The sequence below is a fragment of the Lathyrus oleraceus genome, chromosome 3 (genome assembly GCF_024323335.1).
Source record: "Lathyrus oleraceus cultivar Zhongwan6 chromosome 3, CAAS_Psat_ZW6_1.0, whole genome shotgun sequence".
NCBI lineage: Eukaryota > Viridiplantae > Streptophyta > Magnoliopsida > Fabales > Fabaceae > Lathyrus > Lathyrus oleraceus.
In genome coordinates, this window is record NC_066581.1 from 288,206,853 (window position 1) to 288,220,869 (window position 14,017).

The 14,017-nt window shown below is 34.4% G+C and overlaps 1 protein-coding gene across 3 annotated transcripts; it reads right to left on the minus strand.

Moving 5' to 3' along the window:
* Positions 1–6,703: 6,703 nt before the first annotated feature.
* LOC127127108 (exosome complex exonuclease RRP46 homolog) lies at positions 6,704–11,740 on the minus strand. Of its 3 annotated transcripts, none has more exons than XM_051056223.1 (7): positions 11,454–11,740; positions 10,857–11,239; positions 10,684–10,704; positions 10,095–10,167; positions 9,938–10,005; positions 7,254–7,386; positions 6,704–7,057 (listed from the first exon to the last, which is right to left on the minus strand). In XM_051056223.1, exons 2-7 carry the CDS (start codon positions 11,175–11,177, stop codon positions 6,942–6,944), a joined length of 732 nt encoding a protein of 243 aa, XP_050912180.1. In that variant the 5' UTR covers positions 11,178–11,239; positions 11,454–11,740; the 3' UTR covers positions 6,704–6,941. The 3 variants fall into 3 exon arrangements, with proteins under 3 accessions (XP_050912180.1, XP_050912181.1, XP_050912182.1); XM_051056224.1 differs by having other exon boundaries at positions 10,857–11,277; positions 11,454–11,633; XM_051056225.1 differs by lacking the exon at positions 6,704–7,057 and adding an exon at positions 7,139–7,164 and having other exon boundaries at positions 11,454–11,632.
* Positions 11,741–14,017: the final 2,277 nt, after the last annotated feature.

Consider the following 14,017-nt stretch of genomic DNA (forward strand, 5'->3'; position numbering starts at 1 on the left):
ACAATAGCAAACAATAGATGCAACATAATATGGACACACATAAAAAATAACTTGAAACCGTAACTGAAACGTGAATCATTACTGCCAGAGAACACAAGTTGTCGCTGCTTGAATTAGTTATGAACAAAACTAAAAACTGCTTAGTTATGCAAGTTTGTGTGTGGACTATTATACAATAGGTTGTGAGGGTTTGAATACGAAGGGAGTTGTTTAAGAGCGGATTTCTCAGGTGTTGACTTAGATGGAGCAACGCGAGTAGCATCAACATACCTTCACGAAGGTGGTGGTTGTAGATGTTCGGACAAGGGTTTTTATGGTTGAGTGATGTTTGGTTTCCGGTTATGGTGGTTGTGAGTGTATTGAGATTGTCGCTAACCAGTTTGTATTGTGGTTTAGTGAGTTTAAGGGTTGGGTGGAGTTGCTGTTTTGAGGTTAAAGAGGGGGAATTGTTGTGAGATGGAGTGAATCTATGAAGGGAGAAGGCGGAGCGGGTTACCTTCGACGGGGAAGTATAAGTGAAGTTGGTGGTTAATGGCTCTATGTTTGTGTTGTGAAAAAAGAAGAAGAAGAACGATGTGATTTTGTCGATGAAGAAGAAAACGTCGGAGATGGGAACAATGCGGAGAGGAAGAAAGGAAAGGGAAGCTTGTTGGTGGTGTTTGATGATAGTGATGAGAGAGAGAGTTTGAGATGATGAAGTTTGGTGGGTGGTTTGTGAGTTGAAGAAGGGCGGTGATATTATGTACGTGACGGAGGGATCAAAGGATGAAGAAGAGGTTGGTTGCCTTTTGTTTTGCATAACTCAAATGAGAGCAGATAGAGTAGTTGTGTTTAGCGTGAGATAAAATCATCATAAATGGGGGACACGTGACCTTGTATTAATGAGGAGTTTTCTCAATTGCTTCTTTTTTCTTTTTCAGAATGAGAGAGTCGTTGGTTAGTTGTCACCCATTGGCTGAAAGAGAGGAATAAGTGGCGTATGGTTATTGGTGTGTCCAAAATGAGAGGCCTTGTTTGGATATGCCCATCAAGGAAAAATAATTTCTCTTTTTAATTCATCCACCAAACAAAATATCACATCGAGAGAAAGGTGTTGATCCATTAGGGCCCGCATGTCTTCCCCTTATTGGAGGAATTTTCACACTTTTGAGGTGCCCCTTTTGAGAGGAGGTCATGCGCCTTAGTGTTGGAGGGAGTTTTTTCTTCAGCCAATTTTCCCTCTTCTTATCCATTATTATTTTTCAGTTCTTTTATTTCTGATCCTTTTATTTGATTGGTGGAAAGATATGAACACGGATAGTGTTTGCGAGCCTTTGATTAATTTGAATCCAATTGTCAGGATGAACTCAAAGAAACACATATTTTATCAATTAAATTAAAATACTTCGTTCTAGATGCTTTAAAAGATTAAAATCAATTAAAATAAATAAAATTCACACATTCTTAAATAAACACAATAAAATACATAATAAACTCTATTTATTTTTTCTGAACAGTTTGAAAAAAAATAATAAAAATGAAAGAACTCAATGAATAAAAATCGAACATAAAAATACTCGAAAAGTTAAAATGAATGCACTAAAATGAGTAGGGCGAAATAAACTTCTAGAAAACAAATGGTCTTTAATTAAATTTTGAAGTAAATAATGCATGGTTGAAAAGGCCCAAGTTAATCAAAATACGACTACAAAAGGAGTAGAAAAAATTAAACAAATACGTCGAATTAAATTGCACGAATCGTAGGCCAATAAAACTGACGTCTGCAAACCCGACCTTCAAATTTTTCGCCTACTAAATTTACGCATGTTTGAAAATCGATTCAACCGATTTGTCTATATGACCAAAATTTTATTCTAAACAAAATAAAATAAAATTGGATGCATGAAAATTTAAAATATCCAGATAAAATTGAAGTATGTCAAACATCACAACAATATTTGTTATTGAGATAAATATTTATTTAAAATTTGTTTTTATTTTATTTTATTTTTTGTTTGTTAAATTTATTATCATTGCAATATATTGGTTTTTTTAAAATAACCATGTTTTTCAAATTAAATCCCTAAATAATCATTTTTTCAAAACAAAAAACAAAATAACCACCTTTCCTAACAGATGCGCCAGTTAAATTGTCGCATCCATTTAACTTTCAAAGGAGACGCCATTGAAGTTGGCGCATGCTCCTAATAGCCATGCATGTAGGCGTCACGTCTCTTGGCGCATATATACACTACATAGTGTATGCGCCAATGCATCTGACGCACACACCTTTAATTTTTTTATTTTATTTAGTTTTAAATGTTAATTTTACAATTAAATAAAAAAATATTAAAAATAAAAAAATATTAAAAATAAAAATTATATTTATGTTATAATAAAAATTACATGGAGTTGACAAGAAATTCAATGACCGACCCGATTGAAACATCCCCTTGTTCCACATCCAGGTGCGTTAGTCTGTCTTTGAGGTCTCCCACGATTTTCCTGAAGTGTTTTGGGTCTTTGAATGCTGACATGATCCAATGGTGACTGGTGTGAAGGTCTGGTGGAAGGTCCATCGGTGTTTGATAGATGTGTCATCATTTATTTCCAACAGTTGGGAGGGTTCTCGCCAACAGCGCTTTCGTAATTGAGTTTGGTGCACATGTTGTCGTAGTTGGGTCGATGTGGTTAGGTGGATTATGGACGGTATAGTTGCCCGAATTGGGACATTGAATCGTTTTGGAAACGAAGCAATGGTTCATGGGGTGTACTATAATTAAACAATGGTTGGGTGTTGTGGTGATTGGATGTTTGGGTGGTCATTGGTAGGGGCTATGATGGCATGAATTGTATAAATCATCTGGGCTATAACTGTTGTGTTGGTTGTGTATGGTTATTGGTGGGTAGGGTTTTATTTTTGGTTTTGAGGTTGGGTCTGTGGCATGAATGAGTTGCGAGGTTGGGTGTTTGGTTGTTGTGTGTATGTGGTAGGGTGATGGTGTGAGGTTGGTCTGGGTTTGAGTGGTTTAACATTGTTCTTGGACGGGGACTTGTTGTTGGGCGTATGATAACAAAGCTAGTTGGCGTCGATCAATCAAATACCTTGGTTCAGACACAAATTTTTACGTTGTAACCAACCTAAACCATGTCATATACTGTCGAGTTAGTCTAGCATCCTGTATGACTGGTTCGTTTAAGATGTGTTGTCGTCGATTCCTCCAATGACGACACATCTCTTTTGCGAAGTCTATCCAGTCGGAATAATCCCATTGGGCATCGACTCTTTTTTTATGCTAATCTCCCAAACATGTCGGAGATATAAAGGAATGTTACTGATGCCAATCTCCACCGTCTCTTCTGGGCGTATCAACCATGCATCAAAGGTTTTGCTTTTTGTAAACCTATTATACAAATTGATGATACATGATTGTACATGAAATATAAAGGAACGTTACTGATGGCAATGACACAAGATGACAACAACATTTTACAATCACTTTTGCCCTAGTTGAAGGGGAGACTGCCGAGGGGAGGAGTTTTTTCCTAAGAAATATATGATTGTGCGTTGCTTCTCAACGTAACTTATGTTTGATCTCTGACCAACACCCTTCAATAGTCAATGCATACAAAAACATTGATAATGGTTGGCAGGATCCTCCGTCGACGCATGTCTTCTGCATTAGACATATCGCTCATAATTTTATGCGGGAGATCAAAGACAAAACATTGTGGAAGAAGGTTGTCAACGCAGGTTACGCATTATCATAACCTTCTTTCAAACGCTACTGTGAAAACATCAGATTGTCAAACGCAGATGCAGTACGGTGGATCGACAGTATTCCATTGGAGAAATGGACTAGGGCATATGACAATGGTCAACATTGGGGCCACATGACAACAAATCTTGTGGAATCAATGAACTTTATCTTCAAAGGCATATGAAACCTACCTATAACCGCTTTAGTGCAGGTAATATATTTCAGGTTAGGGGCGTTGTTTGAGACCAGACGTTCCAAATGGAGTTTAGTGTTGCAATCTGGGTAGTTGTTCAGTGATGCTTCAATGAAATTCATTAGACACGAAGCTGCCAAAGCAAATACACACGTGGTCACGGTGTTTGACCGTATTAAAGGTTGGTACAGTGTTGCTGAGTCCATGGATCACAATGAAGGCATGTCGATGGGACAATACAGAGTGGAACTAGATAGAGGTTGGTGCGACTGCGGAAAGTTCCAAGCCTTTCGTACGCTCTGCTCCCATGTTATTGCGACATGTTCAAAGGTTCGAAGGGATCCATCATACTTACTATCTGACGTTTACAAAGTCATAAGCCTATCTAATGTTTACAAAATTAGTTTTTCAGTTGTTGCAAAAGAGGATTACTGGCCAAAATATCAATGGGACATTCTCTGACACAATGAAGTTATGCGAAGAAAGAAAAAGGGTTGCCCAAACAGCACCCGTATTCTAACCGAAATGGATACGGTGAAAAAATGGTTCGATTATGTAGTTCATGCCGTCAGTCAGGTCACAATCGTACTAACTGTCATAGTGTTGGAACGAGCACAACAAGATAAATTTACATGTACCTCTTTTGCAATATATAAAAAACAAAATTTATTTCATATGATAACTTTGTGAGAAAATACCATCACAAACAAATACACCACATTTAACACACAAGCAACACATAAACAACAACACGAACAACTACAACAATTAAAATACCATTACTATAACTAAGCGATTACAACCATCAAAACAATTTTCAACATATTATGCATCATCCTGTGAACGTCTCTGTCGGTCTTAATATCCATCCATTCACGCACTTCTCCATTTTGGTTGAACGTGGACTCAAGCCATTGAATTCTTCTAATCCTTTCACAATCTGCAATTTCTCCATCTAACCAACGGTTCAACGTCCGATTAAGACGTTCAAATGAATCTATATTCCAAAGTCAAATCTTTATCGATGGTGCAACGACTGAAAAAATTAAATCGATATTTCTCTTGTGAATGTATTCAGACATGGTTAAAGAACAAAAAATTGAAGGAGATTGAAGTAGAATGAAAGAAAATGAGATTCGAGGGTAAGAAGTACTCTGCAAAAATATGGGAGATGCATGTCTTATTTATAGATGAACCATGAAATACATGCGCCAAAGCCCTAGAGCCACACACACATGACACAAGCACACACATGCATGCGCCAGATGCATGAAAGCATGTGCTAAAGCACACATGCATACGCCATCTATCATGACGCCTATATGCAATGTCATTGGAAGTAGGGGTGTTCGTGGTTCATGAACTGCACTGAACCAAACCATATTTATAGTTCAGTTCAGTTTATAATAACCATTTTATAAAAAATTGAGTTAATTGCTAAAATGGTTTCAATTTAGTTTAAAACTAGTTTATAACCGATTTGTATTTATAAACTAGTTTATAATCAGTTTGCAATTATAAACCAAATTTATAATTTGAACTCTTTTAAAATCAATTTTTTTAATTTCATAAAAAATAATTAATTTAAAAAAAAGAATATTTGAAAATATTTATTTTTAAAAAAAAATTATTTATAAAAATTAGTTAAAATTTTATTTTTTTGAAAAAAATATCTGAATAGATATTTTTAAAATTTCATGCAAAAAAAAATTTAATTTTAATTTTTCGGGGAAAAAAATCCAGAATAAATTTGTTTCGAATTTTATTTTCGGAAAAATAAAAGAAATATATTTTATTTTTATATTTCAAAATTTTTGGGAAAAAATTTCACTACAAAAATTATTTTATTCTGAAATTTTTATTTTTCAAAAAAAAAATTTTTTTTCAGAATTTTTTTATTTCAAAAAACAATAATTTTTTATTTTTCTAAAAATATATATTTTTTATTTCAAATTAAATTATATTTTTTTAATGAATAAAAAAAATTATTTTCAGAAAAAAATTATTTTGTATTTTATGGAATACAAAATTTTTTATTTTCAGATTTTTTTTCTAAAAAAACTATATCTTTCTATAATTTTATTTTTAATTTTCAATAAAATATTTTTTATTTTTCATTTTTCATTTTTTTAATTATAATTGGTTAATTTTTAAATGGTTCAGCATCAGTTCAACGCATCAGTTAGAAAATGTGATTTTTGATTTATTTATTTAAAAAAAAAATATTATTTAAGAATTTAATTTAAAAAACATGATTATTTTTATAAAAAAATCAATATATTCGATATAATTCATATAAAATGACTTATATTTAAAAGAAAAATATTTTAAAATGATCGAACTTTTCAATTTTGATAAAATATTATTATTTTCTAATTCTAACATCAAATACGTACTACTAGCTTGTCTCTCAGTTCAATATTATTCACTATGCATTTAAGACTGTTATGGTAAGGTGAATACAAGATAAAGGATGCATAGTATTACTCCCTCTATCATTTATAGAATTTTCTTATTCTCTTTAAAATGGAAAATTAGATTACTCATTTTGAAACAGTATTTGAAAATGTTAATGAGTATCATAAAAGGCACCCTTTGAATACCTAAAATACTGTATTTAATGCACTGAAAATTGATTACATGAGGTAAAACACAAGCTGCAAAGGTGTACACCAGTAGATTGATTATTCCCTATGTTCTCTGCAGAATTATGCAGCAAATTAAAGCACAAAAAATACTAGCTCCATCACAGTAGCTAATGAAGAGATCATGAAAGAACAGTTTGACTCTGGCAATTTTATAATCAGACATAAATTATCATCTTACTCATTGTAATAGCAACTTCGATATGTTGTAGAACTACAAAACTAATCAGAAACTTAGATAGTTAGCAGGCATGGAACGGAGCAAATATGTCACAAAAATTGTCCTACAAAAGATTCCATCTTCTTCAACCCTTGTAAGGGAAAAATTAGATACAAGTAAGCTACATTCAAAATGTTTGTAAATCATCCAGCTTTGGATGCCTCGCGGAAAGATTTTGGCTCTATGTTCTTCCTCAAAAATTCAGACAACCTTTGAGTTGTGGCACGCCCTCGTTCTAGGCAATGAAGATAATTATCCACTAAAAGAAAATTAAATAGAAAATTAAATATTACATCCAATATTAGAAAGTTAAACCTGCATATAGACAGAGTCTATAGAATCATGTGCTAGAGAGTTAGGCCAGTGCTGGGAAAAATGGAAACATAAGGAACACTAGGCATCAAAATTTCTACTGAAGCATTAACTTTCACTTTAAAGGAAGTGTAGCAGAATACCTGACATAGCACCATGTGTAACAGATGTGATGATACCGTGTGCCGTGGGATCGCTGCCCACTTGCAATGATTTCTCTGGTACGACAGAAACAGTTGTATTTGGAAAAACTAAATAGGCAAATGCCTTCGCTTTCTGCCAGAAAACAAAAATGCATTGAATTAGAATGGTGTACAAGCAACATGGGATCAAGGTTTCCAATTAATGAATTTGTTTATACAACTGGGACTTGAAGATATAAACAACTATACCACGATTATGGGCTGTGACCTAAAAATACTATATGCAGAGTTGCACTCAAGATTGTCGAGTTATACATGATAGAACGCCAATTCACATAAAAATTTCAAATTCAAACTCCATAATATTTTTTTATCAAAACAAACTCCATAACACAACAATCAAAGTAGCAAACGAAACAAAGGGAATAAATTAACATTTTTATAGAATAGGGATATAAAAACAACAGTAAACCAGAGCACTCACAAACAATAATACATAGAGGTGTGAGTAACACAAGCAGTAAGCACTCACAAAACATTGAATAGAGCAACAAATTGAAAGATCAACACAAATAAGCAGAGCAAAAGAACAGAACACAGCAGAAAGAGCAAAGCAGAAAACTTAAAACAAACCATAGGAATGAACACGAGACTGCGAGAACCACACTAGTGCAAGCGCAAAACAACAAGAAATTGCAGTGCGAACTAGAGATGACAAGAAATTGCAGTGCGAACTAGAGATGACAAGAAATGTGCATTGTGAATGCAAGATGGGGTGGGGGTGGGGGTGGGGAGAAAGATTTGTTGTTCATATGAGATTTCTAACTTCTAAAAGAAAAGGAAGTGATAACAAAGGTCCTCTAGCTTCTTTTAAGGCTTTTTTGGTGAAACGAGGCCCAACATGTTTTGGGATTTTTTCTTCAAAATCATACCAAACTTGTAAACTTGCCTCAGACTCGTGAATATGTCCGAGTTTGTATGAGCCTATCCATGTTCGACTGAGTACCACGAAAACGAGTCTAAGTGCGAGTCAACTCGTTTTAGCCTCCTAGACTTTGAGTCTACAAGTTGACTCACTCGCGAGTCTGACAACTATGGTTGCACTAAACCATACATTGTCTATTGGATGCATATTCTACCCCAAAAATTCAATTAGTTAGCTTCATTTACACAGCTGAATTTTGGTTTAACTTTCAATATTTTGATTGTAGGAGTATCATAGACATGATCAAGAGAGACTTCACGGTAAATAAGCATGCAATTATCCAACTCAATTAGGAAGCCAACTATTTATGCAAAATTGTGTCACTGGGGCAGTTTTATTTTTATACCAAACAACACTACAGAAATGGATAAGTAAATGCCCATAGTACTAATGAGCTCAGGATTTTTAAATCAGGAGAACGTAGAATATAGAGCCATGATGTTACATGTCAAAAGCAGAATTTCATCACAACAACAACAGCCAACCAAACCTTATCCAACTAAATGTGGCACATGGATCACAAAAGAAGGAAAATGTAACTCGTCGCGCGGTAAAGGAAGAACTCTAAGCTGCAGCTTATCACACAACTGACTCAAGTAGATGTTAGAATAATAAGAATCCTTAGTACAATGCCCCACACAGAGGCACCCGCCATGAACTCAATCAACCCTGATTTCCCATCAGTATGTATGATAAAACCCACTCATCTAAATCGAGATTTCACGCAAAATCAGAAAGGGGGACTAATATCGTGGAATAGTAATACTAATTGTAAGATTACACAAAATTCATAAGTACAGAAAACCTTAAATCAATTGAAACACTCATGTAAGCATAGCTGCATAATAGCATAAGAAAGTCAATAAGTAAAGGCACGCAAATTCCTAACTCATTAACAGGGGCAGGAGATCAGCAGAAACGTTCGAAAGATCGTAGATTATATGACTCGACAATTAACAGGGGAGACCCCACTCCACCCAATTCCATCAGGATCTTAACTACCATGCTCTTAGTTCATGCACCAACCCCAAAATCATGACATAATTTCAACTATAGATACAACTGCACGCTTAGAATTAGAAATCCTATGGCAAAGAAAGAACAGTGTTTCACCACTTTACAGAAAATTAGGTCATCACAGCCATCAAGAAAATACAACTGAATGGAAGCATCCAGGTTTTGAAGTAAGCTCCTTGCCTTCAGTGATGACAAGCATCCAGGGCCAAGCATGAGGATTTGGTGGAGGAAACTGTTTTGTTTAAATAGATGCACTAGATAAGGATATGGGTGTGGTTTGGTGGGGGAAACTGTACTGTTTAAATAGATGCTCTAGTGTTAACAATATTATGCGATAAAAAACAAATGCACGATTCTTTACGTTTCTTGGTAAAAGCAGTTAAGTTAATCAAACCTCAACGGATGTAAAAGGAGCTAGCTTTACTTATAACATCAATGAGAACCATACAACAGATATGGTGACATATATATAGTTCGGTAAAGGGTTGTTATGAACTTATGACAGCAATTACGGAAGAAAGATAAATATATAAATATTTCCACCATTATCCACTGGGTATTTAGAATACTTCATCATAAATGTGGTGAATGCAGACCAAACTTTGTTTACCTAACTGAGTTCACTAGAAATGAGGTGAAAATAAAAAATGCTTTAAAATTGACCAAAAATGAATATACGAACCTTCTCTTCTTGTTTGGAAGGGTCCAATATAATACAGTTATTATCTGTTACAGAACAACATATTGCAACTGCAGAAACAAGAAGAGAATTAATTATTTCTTAACAAAATGAAATCGTCGAAGTAACCAAAAAACAATAACCAACAAGTCTCTACTACCAGCAAGATGTCTTAGGGGTATTCCGGCATCAACGAGTGCAGCGCATGCTGCGTTTATTGCACATGGAAGAAGCTAAATATTAAGTCAAGAAAAAGAAGCAAATGATCTAGAAACATATTTATTAAATATATTAATCTCATTAGGTCTCCACTCTTCGTGATAAAAAAACTCACTATAGTGCATAAACAAGACGGTATTAATGGTAAACCTATTTTGTTTCTTCACAGTCCTAAAAAAGTAGAACGTTGAACTTGCCTCTGAACTGAATCACTTTAACACCTCTCTTCAATATCAAGCACTAATTAGTCATTTCAATAATTGGACATTGAACCTTAAGTTAAAAATAGCAACAACAAAATGGAATAACTGTAGAAATTTGGGGAATATACAAATTCTATCCATTTCCTCCCGTCAATTGAAAACATCAAAATTTGAGTAGAGAAACTAAAATCATAAGAAACAAATGTCAAAGTGATTCAAATCATAACTAGTAGAATTGAAGATTTTCCAAACAAAAATACGAATCTTAAGGAAAAGAATTACCACTACATAGTTCATATATTAGAAGCAAATGTTTAAATAGGATACAGCACCATCATCATGGACAACCTGCATTAGACCGAAGGAATGTTCACTCACAAAATGTAACAAGCCAGGTAAAAAATAAAATATTCTAACTTAAAGCAGTTTGTGTTAATAAATTAGAGAGACCCAAAAACTTGCAGTTTGTGTTAATAAATTAGAGAGACCCAAAAACTTGCCTGGACTATAACAGAAGTGGTGGTGTTGGGATATATGGTACGAATGCAGATGCTTTCCAAGGTTTTCTTCAATATCATTTCATACTCCCTCTCGGCTTGACCAACGTGCCCTGTACTAGGCTTCCAAATAACTTCAATGGAAGCTTTTTCGGGATTTTCGTTCTTCTTGGCTCCGGCTTTAGGTCCGTAAACTGCGGCAAGGAGTTTGGTTTCGCCTTGAGCCCATGTGGCTGAGCCATGGGCTCGGTGGAGGACGGAATGAGAACAAGCTAGGGGCCTCAGTTGATTGGGTGTCCTTCCGTCAGGTCTGTCGATCTCCATAAAATTGATAAAAATAAAACCACTCTTCCTTCTGAACTCACTCAACTGAGCACAAGAAAAAACTGCAGTATTGACAATAAACCCAGAATTTATTCAAAACCTAAGTTCAGTCTTCATCAGTTAAACTCGATCAAAATTATTCAAAAGATAAAGAAACTAATTAACTTCTCCTTAATCACATTAACAATAAACCTGCCATCAATGTTTCAGTAAATAAGGGAATATTGAGGAAAGAAATTGAAAAAGTAAAAAAGAACTGAAAGTGATGTGAGATACCTGTGACTCTGAGTAGGAACGGCGGTGCAAGTGTGTGTGTGAGAGAGCGACGGCGCGGGAGCGGCGGAGAGAGAGGCGGAGGGCGAAAGAGACTTCGGTTGTCGTTAGTATGTTCGTTTTCCGTCTAATTTGTTTGGTTTGAGAGCGAAATCGAAGAGAGTGATAAAAGTGTGGGACCCATGTCTAATTTCAATCTTAGTGGAGAGAGATGAGATATCTATGAAATTACGTGATTGTCCTTTGTGTCAATATGTATTTTTATTAATAATTTTGTTATTTTTTCACTTGAATCATAGCACTCTATGAACAAACTATTTCTACTATTTAAAATAATAAAATTGACCACCACTTTTTGTTTAGAGGTTAAAGGTAGGGCCCTGTGTAAAGAAATATTACATTGACATCCAATCAAAACATTTTATATTTTCAAATTATAATAGTATTTTAAAAATAAAAGTGTGATGTGGCGGGATACACGAGTCTCATTGGTTGACAGTGTAAAAATATTTCATACTGTCAGTGCATATTCCTTTTTCTCTTTTGTTTATCTCTGTTATTATATGTGGGTCATATGTTATTATACGCATAAGGACATGAAAATATTCCCTTTTGTGAAAAAGATGCGAGAAATTATATTAACAAAGAGCGTCGTGCGATTGGAAAAGAAGGTGATGGTAAGGCTTTAATAAGTTATTTTTGTAAAATGAAGGAGCAAAATACAAATTTCTTCTATGACATAGATTTGGATGATGATTTTCATGTGAGGAATGTATTTTGGGTTGATGCAAGAAGTAGAGTCGCTTACGAATATTTTGGAGGTGTTGTAACTTTTGACATAACATACTTGACTAACAAGTATGACATGTCTTTTGCTGCATTTGTGGGTGTGAATCACCATGGTCAATCAACATTACTTGGTTGTGGATTACTATCAGGTGAAGACACATATTCTTTTGTGTGGCTATTTAAGTCATGGCTTCGTTGTATGCTAGAAAAAGCACCTTTGGGTATTGTGACTGATCAATGTAAGGCTATGAAAAATGATATTATTGAGTTAGTCTTCCCTACAACTCGTCATAGGTGGTGTTTATGGCATATAATGAAAAAAGTTCAAGAAAAGCTTAGTGGATATGGTGAATACAAAAGGATCAAGTATGCAATGAAAGAAGCAGTTTATGATACATTTACAACAACTAATTTTGAATAAAAATGGTGTTCGTTCATAGAAAAATTTGATCTCCAAAAAAATGATTGATTTGGTGGGTTGTATATTGAGCGTCATAGGTGGGCACCAACTTTGTTAAGGAAATATTTTTGGGTTGGTATGTATATTGAGCATACATGCTTTCTTTGATGGATATATCAATTCTCCAACAAGTCTAAATCAGTTTGTGAAACAATATGATAATGCTCTTAGAAGTCAGGCAGAAAAGGAATTTGAAGCTGATTTTAATTTGATGGATACAACAATTCCATGTGGGTCAAACTCGTCCATTGAGAAGCAATTCCAAAGTGAGTTTACTAATGCCAAATTCAAGGAAATTCAAGTGGAATTCAGATCTAAAATGAATTATTTTGCCTCATTAAATAGCATGAAAGGTTGCTTTGGTACGTATCATGTGTTGGAGGAGATATTAGTTGGAGACATACGCAAAGAGCGAGTCTTAGAAGTTGTGCTTAATAAGGAAAACCATGATTTCAAATATGAATGCTCATTATTTGAGTTTAGAGGTAGTATGTGTCGGCATGTGTTATCCGTTTGTAGTTAGGAGAGGATTATAAGGCTTCCAAAGAAGTATGTTTTAACAAGATGGAAGAAAAACATTAAAAGGAAACACTTATATATCAAGACTAGATATGGTGTAACAGAGTTGAAGCTACAAATGGATAGGTTGACAAATTATGCAAGCATTTTTATGAGGTTGCTGAATTAGCTGCTGAGTCAGAAGAGACTATCGAAGACCTCCATGAAACATTACATTTGTTTAGCTCTAATATGTCTATAAAGGATAGTGCACTTATTGAAGAAAATCTCAATGATGATTTTAATCCAATCAATAATAATATAATTCACAGTCCAAAACATGTCAAGCGCAAAGGTCGTCCTCCATCTAAAAGAAAAATATATGTCGCTGAAACAATTGCTAAGAGGTCAAGGAAGCGAACAAAAAAAAGTGATCACATTGAGCTTACTACAGTATGTCTATTTTCATTCATAAATGATATTTTATACTAATGCACACACACGCGCATATATTATTTTATTTCTTAAATGTGTAGGGATGCAATATTGGAATTGTGGGAAATCGGTTTGGAAGTAATATTTTGTTTCTTAGATTTTTGTATGTTATTGTACAGGTTGGAAATTGTATGTCATTCATGGATCTTTTGACAACATGTGAAACACCCTTGACGGGTTCATGTCAAGTTTGTATATATTTATGATGATTTTGGGATTTTTTTATTATTAACTAGTGGCATGTGTATTTTGGGGAGACTGTCACATATCTATACTATTTTGATAAATTTGACATGATGGTATGATGTTCAAACATTTCTTTTAA